The 14,911-nt window shown below is 41.8% G+C and overlaps 1 protein-coding gene across 9 annotated transcripts in view; it reads right to left on the bottom strand.

Annotated features, from left to right (window-relative positions):
* LOC133367020 (sodium channel protein type 4 subunit alpha-like) overlaps positions 1–14,911 on the bottom strand; it is a 131,551-nt gene that overhangs the window by 50,137 nt on the left and 66,503 nt on the right. For all 9 annotated transcript variants that reach the window (XR_009758499.1, XM_061590633.1, XM_061590638.1 and 6 more), the window contains 3 exons: positions 14,080–14,318; positions 6,272–6,445; positions 4,488–4,844 (listed from right to left, as the gene is read on the bottom strand). Coding sequence is in view for 8 of the 9 variants with exons in the window: in XM_061590633.1 (XP_061446617.1) it covers positions 4,488–4,844; positions 6,272–6,445; positions 14,080–14,318 (770 nt within the window). In the remaining variant the exon portion in view is untranslated. The remainder of the gene's footprint in view (positions 1–4,487; positions 4,845–6,271; positions 6,446–14,079; positions 14,319–14,911) is intronic.

Genomic DNA, 14,911 nt, shown 5'->3' with positions numbered 1-14,911 from the left:
CCTAGCATAGCTTGGCCTCTCTTTTGATGGTGTTACCAGCAGCATTGCTGAGACAGATATCTTGGAGAAGGACAAGGAGGCAATGCATTTTGTTATATTCCATGCACATGGGCATGGATTGCCCCCTTGTCTGCTGATTGTAATGGTCCTTCTGGTATGTATGCACCTCCTAAAGGAGAGGAGGTTGCATAGCACCAGGAGAGCACACTGAAGGACTGAAAGCAGGCTGAAATCCTGCTGCCAGCCCATTTATATGGTCTCCTGGCACAACTCTCAAAAGAAAAAAGGCAGAATGAGGGGCCTGGAAGGAATTAGAAGATTCTTCAGTTTCTGCTTGCAAAATCCATATATAAGTTTCCTCCCAAATTACCTCACATCAGTTTTCCCCTATCCTTGAGAAAAATTTGGAAAGCTACCCTTCCCCAGGAAATCTACCAAAGTTTAAATCTGAGGGTCAAACTACATGGGACATTCATCTTGAGGTTTGCCCTTAAGCACAAGATTTTTCTTCCACAAATAGCCTGTGAGAGCCCACCCCCCAATCCAGACTTGACTGCACCAAGGGGCAAAGGGCTAAAGCCTCTGACCCCCCTGGTACCATTTCAGATTGTGTTCTGCTCCCCCGCCCTACACTAGCTATTTGTAAAAGGAAAATGCTGCACTCAGGGGCAAACTACATGAGCTTACCATCATGTGTAGTTTGGCCTTGAGGGTTTTCCAAAAGAGTGCTTTCAAAACTTGATTTTTGTGCTCTCTTTTTGTGTATGGGATTAAAGAGGCATAGGGAGTGATTGTAGTATACAGTACTACAGATCTACATGCAGCCCGTTATTTGTTCATTTATTTCAAATCAATGTGTGAAATTCAGGCATCCTCGCATCTCTACAGTTCTTTCCACCACCAAAAGCACATTAGCTGTTCTGAGTCTGAAACCAGACCGTACTGAAGCTCTCTATTACCACCCATGGCTTCCTGGGATTGCAGGAAGCATATTTGTTTTTTAAATAAGAGGTGATGGGATTAAAATTTGCTGGAAATTTATGTCCTTTGCCCTTGAACCACTTTCGCCTAATGCAATGTGTATGGGCTACTTATGTTATGCAACAATGTGAAATAAGTAATCTCTGTACAGACCCAAGGCCAAACTAGTTTGTTGTTATGTGCCTCCAAGTCAACTACGACTTATGGCGACCCTATGAATCAGCGACCTCCAAGAGCATCTGTCATGAACCACCCTGTCCAGATCTTGTAAGTTCAGGTCTGTGGCTTCCTTTATGGAATCAATCCATCTCTTGTTTGGCCTTCCTCTTTTTCTATTCCCTTTTGTTTCTCCCAGCATTATTGCCTTTTCTAGTAAATCATGTTTTCGGTGCTAAATTTGTCATTAGAAAGCAAGTCAGGGTATTTTTCTAAAAAATATATAATAATAGGTGCAGTATAAAATACGGGAGCACCTCTGAGGGTCAAGATAACATGACACTAAATGCATTATTAGGCAGCACATCATATCTTTAAAATGTTAATAATAGTGATGGAATTTTCATTGGGATCTCAGCAAGGAGAGACTTAACACTTTCATCCCCAATACAATCCTAATAGCCCCCCACTACTAATATTGGCACAGAGCAAATCATTTTCTTTGGGATTGCATTGGAGAGGGATGAGCTCCCTGAGCACTGAGGTCCCAATTAGAATTCCACCACCACACCTATTAATGTTTTTAAAACTTGGTGTGCTAGTTAGTTATGCATTTGGAATCATGCTAATTTGACCCTCAGAGGTGCTTCCTTTTACTATGACTTCATATTAAATGTACCCTCATGCCAGGTCATCCCGTTCAATGACCAAGGGTGCCTCCCTTACACATATCACTTTCTCAGTAAATTCCTGCAAGCTTAAGGGACTGTAGACAAGCTGCCAGTCCTGGGAGGCCCAGCCACTAGGAATGCCTGAAACCTGCAAAGCTCCTCAATTCAGAGAATGGGTGGTGGATGCAGATGAGGGGCAAAAGCTTTCACACTTCCAAGAACACAGACCCCAGCAGACAAGTCAGCAAGAGGGCAAACTCCAAATGATCCCCCCTCAATTTTCTTTTTCTATAAAATGAGGCCATGGAGGAGCCCTGGGGGTGGGGAATGGAGGGAGACAGGAGCTTTTTAATCTTTTCCCCTCCAGCATCTTTTCCACTAAAAAAAACAGACCAGGTGCCACATAACACTCGTTCCGCACTGGTAAAAAAATCATCCTTTTTGTGTAGCAGCAACTGCTCTTTGGAACTCCTTGCCTATTATCAGGCAGGCGACTTCTGTATATACTTTTCGGCACCTGCTTAAAACTTTTTTGTTTAGGCAAGACTCACAGCTGTTGATGTGTTTAATCTTTCTAGTCTGTTGCTGTTTTGTTTTTAAAATATTTTAATTACTTTTCAACTGTTTGATGAATAATTTTAATGTCTTTTGTAAACCACTTAGATCTTTTTTACAATCAAGCAGTATATGCATTTTGGTTTTTAAAAAAATCATCCACACCACTACCTTTTCTCCTACTGGGAAGAAGATACAAGTACAGAAGGTAAGAGACGTGGGACACAAAGGGAGATAAAACTGAAAATTAGAAAACACATCTTCACTTGGCAAGTGGGGACTGGTTGTTCACTGCTTTAATGTCTAAAATAAGAATTAATGGGGTACAGGCTTTCCTGGGAAATCAGACCTCTTTCCTAGAAGCTCCTAATCACGTAGCATGAGCATCGCGTCTCATCAAGACAGTGGTGAATGTGGAGCCTTCTGTACATTCTCAGAAGCATTGTCCTCTTTATCATTAATAATTGAAAACAAATTCCACTGCCTTTCCAGTAAGAATGGTAGACGCCGTCAATTGTAGGTTTCCCAGTTGTCATTTTTCCAATCTTAAATTTAGTTCTGCATCAATCTGAGATCCTTTTTAAAATCCTAATGAAAATTCTCCAGCATTTTAGTGGGAATTTCTCCTAATAAACACATTTTTGTCTGAAGTTTTGATGAATGTACATTTTTGCAAGCAATTTCTCCGAATATAATGCTTTTTTGTATCTTATTTTTTGTTCTATACACACTTCCTCCTAATATATGCCTGTTTGTAAACACTGGTTGGAGAACTGCCTTGCAAAATTCAGATAAGTGAGAAATTTTGAAGGATGGCTGTGTTTCAGTTCTGATTGTTTCAGAAACTGCAAATTTGATAAATTCATCTTTAAATGTGAACTGAATCAAATTTCTCTCCTATCCCTACTTTCCACACATTTCATGGCACTGAAGACATGGAGTTGCCCCTCATTCTTGCCCACCAATGAGTGTATTTATGTATGGAGACTCTGGAGACATGCATTTGTCTCATTCACATGACATTTTTAGGTGTACATGTAAATATTGCAATTAGTAGAACAACATAAGCCTATAACGTTTGGAATTTGTTTTCAAAATCGTTCACTCATTCGTTGAGATAGGGGAGAAATTTGGGTCAGTCCACATCTTAACATGAAGCTACCTAATTTGCACTTCCTGAAACAGTACATGAACTGAAATACAGCTAGCCTTCAAAATTCACACTTCTTTGAATTTTGCAGTGCAATTTCTCCAACCCAAAAATGTGTACGTAAATGTGTATATTAGTGAAAATAACATACAAAAATGTGTATATTGGCAAAATTGCATACAAAAAGATGTATATCATGATAAATGCACACTAAAATGTTGGTGGAACTTCATGAGATACATGGATGATATATGGATAAAATGAAAGGTCAGAAAGCAGTGCAATGTAGTGGCTAGAATATTGGTCCAGATATGAGAAATCCACGTTCATATTCTTGCTTGATCAGGAAGCTGCATGCCAAGGAGAGGGAGAAGAAATTAATTTGTGCCAAGATTCACCAGGTCTCAGCCCCAATGCCTATCTAACAGCAGGGCTAAGTCCTAAAATATGCCCCTACACACATGGATTAAAAAGAGTAGTTTTTTCTGGTTAGGTAGCATGGCTTCCAAAATGGCTGAAGTGCCAGGAGACTAAAACCAAGCAAAGATGAAAGTTACACATAGCTGCTTTCTTCTGGTGCCAATTGGATAGAATGGCCATGATGTAGAGAAGTGAAATTGCTCCCCTCTACTGGGCATCTCTATTATGTATGGCCTATTTACCTGGCATTGGCTACCTTTCAAATGGACACATTCAATCTGAAACTACAAGTGCCAGTTTGACTGTACTGGTTCCAGGATCCAGTGGAGGCTGGTGGCTCCAATGACAGTGGGGCAGTGAATCCGCTTTGGGTTTTAGTCTTATCTTTCAGGAGCTGTCCAAGGTTTTCAGCACCTTGGACAGGTCATTGAAAGTTCAGTATACAGCGGATTCACTGCCCCACTGACATTGGAGCCACCACCCTCCAGTGTCAGGACCACTTGGCCAGGAATCCTTTTGTGCTGCTCCTTCCATATTATTCCCTTATTACTCACCACTAGGTTTCCGATCACCATGACCATCATGAAGACAATGAGGCACAAGCCTTGTCCAGACACTTCCATGCAGTCCCACATGGTCTCGATCCACTCCCCACAGAGGATACGGAAGATAATAAGGAAAGAGTGAAAGAAGTCATGCATGTGCCAGCGTGGCAGCTCACAGTTACTGTTAATCTTGCAGACACACTCTAAGTAGTTCTTCCCAAATAGCTGCATGCCCACTACAGCAAAGATGAAAACGATGATGGCCAGCACTAGAGTAAGGTTTCCCAGAGCGCCCACGGAGTTGCCAATGATCTTGATCAGCATGTTGAGGGTTGGCCAGGATTTGGCAAGCTTGAAAACTCTCATCTGGGAAAGCAAGAAGAAACCTGTTTAGCCAATGGAACTCTCTGCTGTTAGCCACAAGATACAGGTATAAATGCAGGAATGGGGGCTTGTGGCCCTCTAGCTTCTGTTGGATTCCACTCTAATCAGCCCCAGCCACTATTGCCAGTGGTCGTGGATGATGGGAACTGTAGTCCCACAACATCTGGAGGGCCACAGATTCCCCTTCCTTGCCTTAATGTTTAGGCAATCAAGTTCCAGAGATAATCATCGGCAAGTTGTTATCCTGAAATAGTAAGCCTGCACCTACATTTTAGACTTGGAGTGCCTTAGCCAACACAGCCCTGTGCTGTCTCCTTTAATTTCTCTACAGAACCTTGAACCTTGTCTAGCAGAGGTAACATTTCTGCTAGTCTTTATTATTGAGGTGAGAGACCTTTTGGATCTGGCTTCATCCACCTTGTGCTCTGTCTCTGACTACTCCTGGCTCTTACCCTGACCCAGCCACTGCTGACATGTGGCTCCCAACAGATAACTTCTAAGAGGATGCAGCCCTCAACAGGAAAAAAATAGGTTCCCTGCCCCTGCTACAGAGAACCCTTCATGAGCATGGGCAGACACGGTCTAGACATAGCCTAAGATTTAGCCAGGTATTGCCCCCATAATCCTAAGCTTTTCTGTAAAACAGAGGGAAGGCCTAATTAGGTCATGAGATATAGGCATGGTCCTGGCAGGCGCCTAATTTGGCCTGCAACACTATTTTCCCCAAGCTGTTCTTTTTTGCCCTGCGCATGACATCATACATGATGTCAGGTATGGGGCAGGTAAAGACATAGCCGCCTGCTGAAAGGAGGGTTTCCAGGCATCACCGATCAGCTGATCATTGTTGGTTTGATTTGAAACCAAGTGGCAAAGGAAAACACTCCACTTGATGTCACGGTGATGTCAAGTGACTGACAGGTGAGCAGCCTCGTCCATTTGTTAAAATGGCCCATGCACGTTGGGGGTGGTCAGGATCTAGTTCACCACCCCTACTGTAAAACCCTAAGGGTTAGCAACCTCCTCTTTTTTGAACAAAATATAGTTGATATTCTTAGAAGGCCAAATTTGCCTAACAATGGTAGAATATACCCAGACTGGACGCCTGCAGTGGCGCGTGCTTTCCCGTCAACACTGCCAGTGTGCTAGTGGGTCTCCTTTACTTTAAATGCAGAAAAAGCAGCTACAGTGGCGCAAATCAAGAAGTGCAGGCTCTGAGGCTGTCTCTGGCATTGGTTGGTGCTCTGTGCACGGTGTGCCTGCAGTGCTCAATGGGGCTTGGGCCCCCTTCCAAAGGTACATAGGAACACCCTCTCCCGAACTCTGTCTAGGGTGGGGAAAAATCTTGTTCTGCTTAACACAGAAGCTACAGGGACCCTTTGCATGTGGGCTGACAGAATGAAGTCACCTACCAGACGGAAGGAACGTAGCACAGACAGACCCTGGACGTTGGCAAGACCAAGCTCAACCAAGCTGAGGGTGACAATGATGCTGTCAAAGATATTCCATCCCTGCTGGAAGTACTCATAGGGGTCTAGAGCAATCAGTTTTAGCACCATCTCAGCTGTGAATATCCCCGTGAAGACCTGCAAAAAGGTGCAGTGAGAGGTAATAGAACCTAGGACTCAGACAAGGGTAGGGTGAGAAAAGCAAACCCCCTCTGTGTGTCATTAGCTTAAAGCTGTTCAAATTTATTTTCTCCCAATATTTGTTTACAATATTCACTCTGGGATTAGTATTTGTTCTTTGGAAAAAAAATGATCTCCCTTGTGTAAAGAATGACAGAAGTAGCACAAGGTTGCACATATCTTCTACCCATAGACACATAATACAATTTGGATTCCTGCATTGAGCAGGGGGTTGGACTCGATGGCCTTATAGGCCCCTTCCAACTCTACTATTCTATGATTCTATGAATTTCTTGCCAGAATTTTTGTCCACTGTATTAATGGCTATGGAGCCAATGAGGAATGTCCTTGAAAAGTTCAAGCACATATATTTCTTCTGCGTTTTCCGCAGTGAAGGCAGAAGCAAATAATTCATTCAGCCTCTTTGTAAGTTCCCTGTCTTTTTTTTTGAACACCTTTTACTGCCTTGTCGTCTAACTGCCTCCTTGGCCATGTGCTGTGCCTGGTGTACTTAAAGTATTTTTGTTGCTGTTTGCCTTAATGTTTCTAGCAATATGCTCCTCAGATTCTTTTTTCCACCCCCTTATTGTCAGCTTACATTTATTGTCTCAGAGTTTGTGTTCCCTTTTATTCTTCTCACTTGGGCAAGACTTTTTTCTTTGCCTTTTATAGCTGTGGGTATTAGGTGTACAAAGACCAGGGGCACTAGGTGGTGCTGGGCAAGGAGAAGGGAAAGGAAAAATAAAGCTAGCTTTCCATTTCTTGCCAGCATAGTGTCCGGGCTCTCTGTTAACACCACATGGTCTATTAATTCCACAATTTCTTGATTCTGCTAATTAATCCCACTTTTCCCGGGAATCTTTTATCCAAATCCCATTAGTTCTCATGTCCTACAGAAACTAACCCAAAATATATACAACTGCACGTGTGCATATTCTTCCTCTTCATCTCCTTGCCTCTGTCTGTCTGTCTGCCTTTCCTTTCTGTTCATTCTGTTGTCTCATTTGACACTGAGTTTATAAGCAACTCAGGTCAGGGACCTGCCTTTTGCTTGTGTTATCCTATGACGTATCATATACAGCAGTGGCACCGTGTAAATAAAAACATCACAACATTGTGTCTGAATTCTACCTTCCAGTGCTGGTAGAGCAGTAATAACTTGGCAACCTATCAGGGACCTGGCAAATGCCCCAGAAGCAAGCATGCTTTGCTTGGGGTTTGATTTCATGCAGGAAATACAAGGGGATTAATAGGACACAATCTGTCCACTGTGCTTCCTAGGAGCCGTTGGAAACTGGCTGAAGACCTAACTCTTGAAACACACTGGGGAGTGTATGCCTACAGGTTTCCTGAGGAAGTTATCAAAGGTCAATGCAAAACAGCAAACAACTAAACATTAACTGGTCTGATGTATGAGCTACTGCGACACACAGGCAGAGATAAACCTGCAGTTGAAATCCAGATCCCATTCTATTGCCCACATGCACCACAGGCTACTCAGAAGCACCCTTTTGAATGTACAACACAAAGGGAAGAAATGACATTACAACACAACACCTGAATAGCTCCCTTGGGAAGATGTCTGCGTAAAGAACACACCAGCCTCGTTGGATTCAGGGTTCAGAATTGCTAATTGTGTGCGTGACATCTCACCTAGTTTGCCTTAAACCAAGTTTGAATGGGCTCTACCTAAAGGGAGAGGATAGCTAGAAATGATTGTGTCAGGTAGCCACTAGGGCCATTTCCCCATTCCTGAGATCAACCAGGACATCGGCAGTACCACCAGTCATAGTAGCATGAAAAATTTCCCAGAGTTATCAGGAATTAACCAGAATGCATCAGATTTCTGTAATCAGACCCCCATCTTTGCAGTTTTAGAGTTCCTGCAATTCCAGATAAGGTCATCATAGCCAGATCATAATTGTCCAGTCCTGAACAAAACACCAAATGAAGAGTACACTTGGGATGCTTGAAGAATTCGCCAAAACAATATGAGGATATACATAGCTAGGAAGATGGTGGCATAGCCAGGTGTATTTTGGTTTACTCCTACACCTTTATTTTTTGCTTTTGCTTCTTTCCCCATGGAAAGTTCTTACCGGATAAGATTGATGCAGAGGATGCAGGGAATATTCCCTTTCCCTTTTTTTGGACTCCTCATCTCTTATGACTTCTGACTTTTAATTAAGCATTGGGAGAGAGAGAGTGAATCAGCAAGCTCCCAAGCCTGTAATTTCCAGCAGACTTTAACAGAAGTTTAGATAAGAGTTTCTTCAGCTATCTCGTCCCTTTACAAGCTTATTATTTGCCAAAACCCACCTTAGCCTGGAGAAGACTGAGAGTCGAGCTCAGAACAAGAAGAGGCGAGGATATCCCGCTGCACCCACCGCTGTTGCTATCATTGTCACAACTGGAGCCAAGTTGCCAAGTCATTAGGCGCTCAGGGTCTGAACAACACTATATTTGATTGCAAGTGGGTGACCTACAGCTCCCACTTTATCTGCTTGGCAGTTTTCCATGTGATTCCAGAGTTATCCATCTGTATAAACTGCAAGGCGGCTGTTCAATCCCCCCCCCAATGAAGTGAGTGAGTGACTCAGTGGATTGAGTGGAGCAGGCTTAAGCTTGGACTGTGGGCCCCCTTCAGCTATGTCTTCCTCCCCTTTTTGGTCCTGCTGCTCCATTTCAGAAGGAACTGCTAAACTGGAAGCTTGATAGTGTTATCGGAAAGACGAGTTTGGACTCATCGCTTGTTCATAGCTGACAGAAAATTGGAAATGGACTGCCTTCAAGTGGATCCCGACTTATGGCTACCCTGTGAATAGGGATTTCATGGTAAGCACTATTCAAAGGGGGTTTACCATTGCCTCCCTCTGAGACTAGTCCTCCCCAGCTGGCTAGGGCCTGCTCAGCTTGCCACGGCTACACAAGCCAGCCCCTTCCTTGTCTGCAACTGCCAGCTGGGGGGCAACTGGGCTCCTTGGGACTATGTAGCTTGTCCACGGCTGCACAGGTGGCAGGGCACGTAACCCCTGAGCCACTCACTGTGGGGGTGATCTTCAGCTGGCCCTTGACACCCAGGAAACACAAGTGGGGATTTGAACTCACGGACTCTGGACTCCCAACCAGAAAGGAGGACCCAAATAGTTACTTCAATCTGGAAAGTTTTTGAAAAGAACTGCCAGTAGCTCAACTAAGAGTTTTATTGTGCTTGAAAATTCAGCCTTTGTGAATGCCTGATCTACACTTCCCAAATGAATGTTTGGATCAGAACATTGTTATCCACAGGATTTCACACTTCCTAAATAGTGTGATGCACTTCTTGGCTTCAGAAATGAATCAAAATACATTAACAATGTGTACTTTGAGAGATATGTATAAAATTGTATTTAAATGAAAAATGTCATGTATATTTTTTAAACTGGAGGTTAATGCAGAAAATGGATGGAACAGAGAGCAGGGATAGCCAATGTGGTGTCCTTTAGTTGTTGCTGCAACTCCCAGACCTTTGGCCATGCTGACTAGGACTGATGGGAGTCCAACAGCATCCAGAGGGCACCACATTTTGGCTATGCCTAGAATAAGGTTATGAGGGAACATATTCAAATGTGACATAGACTTGAAATAGACTGATTTTTCCATCTCTAGAATGTGGCCTGGAGGGTCAGATAGTGATAGACCCATAGTTAGTGTCTTAGTGTGAAAGTTGAAATATCTTAGGATAACTAGGCAGCCTGGGGAAGTTCAACACTAACACTAAGTCAAATGTTCTCAACAAAGAAGTTTCAGTTCACATTTCAGCCAGGCGGGAGTGGGCTCTAAAATTCACCAACAAATTTCTATGAATGCAGGTCAGAATTTGTGGTGCCAAAAATCACCACTGTGAGAGAACATTTGATGGTCATAGTGGCAATCTATGTGGCACTTAGTGGCAACCAGAGAAATGCTGTCATCATGTAGCATTACTCATTGCATTTTGGGGGGGCGTAGGGAATGGCAGCACCACCTCTTTTAGTAGTACCAGTGAGTTTCATTTCTCTCCACAAAAAATTGGTTCTCCACCTGCAATTTACTGAGATGTCCCCATCATTTCACTACCCAGAAATGGGGAAGAAAAATGAGGAGAGGCATTTCAGCTTAGCCCTATAAACAAATACCTTGAAGATTGGAAAAAAAGGGCTTTTGAGCTTCGGAAAAATAATTGCTGAGCAAAAAGGACACATTTAGGAATCTCATTTTCGGTTCTCTAGTTTCCCATTTTTCCAGTCTTAAATTCAGTTCTCCAGGTTTTTGCAGCAATTTGCAATTTTTTTTAAAAAAATGCTCATGAGACTTCCGGGAAGGGTGACTTCGCTTGTGCCTGCTTTTGAGACGGGCTCCCGCCTCAGAAGAAGCTTATTCAGATATAAATCAGTCAGAACATTTTTTTTTTGACTGATGAAATTTCTCCCGGGCAGGGAGAAACGTAGAGATCAACCTCAAAAGCCTGTTTTTGTTGGGAGGACTGGATTTCATTAATTTATGAGAAAAGGTCCAGCCAACAATGCCGGACGGACTTCCGAACAAGCTCTATCTGATTAATGCGATACGTTTATCTTTTCTTCAAAGAGAAACTAACAGGCAAGCACCCTTCTTTCTATTTTTTTTTTTACTAGGTTTAAATTGTTGCAGCAAAAAGAGATTTGTCAAATGAATCAGCTTTAAAGAACTTCTGGGTGAGCTATAACTCTTCTCTGTTATTCACGAAATTAACAGCTTATCTCTGTTTCTATTGCAAAAAGCTGTCCTGGAAGTGCATTCTAAAGATATAAACAGAAGAGGGATTTCTATTCCGAGGAGAAAAAAATAAAAAATATGAACTTTGGAACATTATATTGTCTGGGACTATTCTCTTTTTGGTCTATTTTATTTTGACGAATCTGCTTCTTCACGACGCCACTAACTGTTTTGATGCTGGGAACTAAATTTGTTTTGTATTCTTGAACATAGAGAGATAAGGTAGGCTGCTCTGTTTATACTGTGATGTCATCAAGCCTGGAATATTAACCCAATTGTTGCTGAAATAAGAAGTGGTTCTTCTTTATTTTTGTTTTGTTTTGTTTTGGTGGTTTTAAAAATGGCAATCAAGAAAGTGGCTGAGAATCTGGAAGTAATTATGTTTCAGAAAATAATGGATGAGATTGAGATAACGAAACAAACCCTGCGACAGGGCAGTAAGGAGCTGAAAATTGAACTGAGCAAAATGACGCAGGAGCTTAAAGAAATAGGGGATCCTGTGAGAGAGGAGAATGAGATCAGAGATGAGAAAAGAAAAAATAAAGGGAAGATACAAGCCCTGGAGATTGGAACAAATGTGGAATTGGAAAAAGATCTGGAGTTTATGGATATTAGAAATAAAATCTACTGTTTGGAATTTAACGTTATCTCTGAAGAAATTAATGAAGATATTAGAGATAAAGTTATCAATGGCTTGGATAATTTTCTGGACTGGAATGACGTGATGGAGCTTGATATAGAGAAAATCTATGGAATTAACTGCAGCCATGTGACAATGGAAAAACTCTCAAGAGATGAGCCAGTGCATTTTGTAAAAAAGAAGAACAGAGATATGACTTTACAACAATATTTCAGCAACTTATTCAGAATCGATGGCAAGAAAATATTTGGGATAGAGGAAATTCCCATCAGACTCTTATTATATGACTATGGCTATGACAGCAAGATTATTATGGAATACTGATATTGGAAGATTGGACACTGAAATTACTGGACTTAACAGGACTATTGAAGATGGAAGATGGAATTAATATGGATAATGGAATAATGGCTATTGAAATTATTGGACTTAACAGATTTGATGAGATGGATTAATCGATATGTTTATTTGGACTATGGTTATGACAATAAGATTATTATTATTATTAACGAGATGGATTAATCGACATGTTTATTTGGAGAAAAATTGATAGATATATTTCTTAAAGAATTGAAACCTCTCTTTGACTTTTTGTGGAAAGAATAAAGTAATGTTTATGAGATTTGATGATTAATTAAGATAACTACTGGAGGAAAGTGATTTTATAATATAATTTAAGAGACAGGATTGTTATATATTGTAGACCTATAACTGATCTGCGACAAATGGGAAGTCAACATTTTATTTTTTTGTTTAATCATTTTTGTTTTGTTTTGTTTTTTGTCTTTGAATGTTTTATGATTTTGTTTTGTTTGTTTTATGAAAATTTGAATAAAAATTATTGTAAAAAAAATGCTCATGAAAATTCTTCATTCATCTTGCATTTTAGTGCAAATTTCTCCTAATATAATGTATTCTTGTATGTTATTTTCACTAATATATGCTTTTCCTCTAATATATGCATTTTTATAAAAATTGGTTGGTTGGAAAACTGCATCGCAAAATTTGGATAAGTGCAAATTTTGACGGACAGCTCTGTTTTGGTCCTCATATTGTTTCAGAAAGAGTAAATTTGATAAATTCAGCTTTAAATGCAAACCAAATCGATTTCTCCCCCATCTCTAGGAGGCTGTGGAGGTGTTTATGAAATGTTTATGAACATTCTAGCTGTTCAAAAGTTTGAGACAGTCTGGGATGGGAATCAGAGCTTGGAAAAGTTACTTTTTTTGAACTACAACTCCCATCAGCCCCTGCCAGCATGGCGCTGGATGGGGCTGATGGGAGTTGTAGTTCAAAAAAGTAACTTTTCCAAGCTCTGGATGGGATGCTCTAGGTGGGGAGGAGTTCAGAGAGAAGGCAGGAGGCAGCACTGGCCACTGTTTGAGAATGTTGTGTGTGTATTGGAGTGTATACCAAGAATAGTGTAAATATGTATTTGTACCATGAATTAGTATTGCTGTGTTTCAGTTCTCATATTGTTTTGGAAAGTGTGAATTTGATTCAACTTTAAATGCAGACTGAATCAAATTTATCTTCCATTCCTAGACATAAGTTACAAAATTATGAGTGATGTGAAGAGGGCTCTGTTTTGGGCTCCATCTTTCAAGTCACAATATCAGGATCATCTACTGACACTAGTTAGCATTATGTTCAGGGGAAATGAAACAACATACTTCTTAAAGCAAAGACTCTTATGAAACACATTAACACAAGATCAGCCAGTAGCACAGATGGCATTTAAATAAAAATAAAAAGTGTAGATGGAGGATATCAGGTGTGCCAGAGGCTTTTAGCTGCAAACAGAACTTCTATGCTCAACAAACAACAGGAGGCTGAGAATGTTTTTAAGTGTTTTTGGAATGTTTTTCCAAAAAAATATTTTTTTGAACGACTGATGTGTTTGCCACTACAGGTTCCTTTGGGAGGAAGGGCAGGATATAAACTGAATGAATGAATAAATAAATAAATGTCCATCTTGCGCTACATGTGACATCCCAGGGATATCTAATTGGACACCAATGGAATCAGAATGCGAGGCAAGAACAACCATTTATATGTTCCCAATATGACAATTGCTATTTTGATGGGATCAGAATCATCCCTCTCCTGTAAGCCCCTCAGAGCTGCCTAATCATCAAGCCAAAGAATGAAAGCACAGAGCATGCAGTTCTCCTACCAGGTTGCCCACATTCAACACATGGTTGAATGCCTCAGTCATCGGGTAGTGTTCCATGGCCATGAAGACAGTGTTGAGGACAATGCAGATGGTGATCCCCAAGTCAACGAAGGGGTCCATGACAATGAGCCTGAGAAACTTTTTCAGCTTCACCCACAGAGGGCAACAGTTCCACACAAGGACTGTGTGGGCAAACTTGTACCACCACGGTGGGCACTTCTGGTGTGCCTCTTCCAGTTCTGAAAACAAAAATTAACAAAGACCTCTGGCACATAAACACTTTTTGACTCAAGTGAAAGTCACTAATGACTAAGGCTTCCAACTTCAGCCAATAAATCAGTGAGATAAATCAATGGGGAGAACAACCCAAAACCCTAATCCACTGTGCTGGAGGGGTTTTGGATGGTGTGGAGGTGTCCCTCCACTCTTCCCTGCTGGCAGGGGAGCTCCTCCACTGATGGGGCAGTCCCACTGCAAGGAGCACCCCAACACACCAAATAGTGGGTGGAAACTACCACCAGTGGAAACGGGAAGGGGTAGGGCTGGGCCAGGACAGGATCTGCTGAATCCTGAGTTGCCTCTGCTGCTATCACATAATGGCAATGAGCCCAATCTGGGCCTCTTTCCTGTGCTGGTCTATGAGCTGGCACAGTGGTCATTTTTCTCCACACACCTCCACCTTCCTCCCTGGCTGGCCCAAGTGGCAGGGCTGTGGATGCAGGAGTAGCTTTACCGCTCCATCAAGCCCCACCACTGCCAGTCAGGGGTTTGGATTGCAGCCTCACTTGAATTTGAGATTAAAGCTAAACCCATTCCCCATTAAGCCAGGGAG

This window comes from Rhineura floridana, chromosome 11 (assembly GCF_030035675.1).
Source record: "Rhineura floridana isolate rRhiFlo1 chromosome 11, rRhiFlo1.hap2, whole genome shotgun sequence".
Taxonomy (NCBI): Eukaryota; Metazoa; Chordata; class Lepidosauria; order Squamata; family Rhineuridae; genus Rhineura; species Rhineura floridana.
The sequence above is the reverse complement of the archived record's forward strand: the minus strand, read 5'-3'. Positions and strand labels throughout refer to the sequence as shown.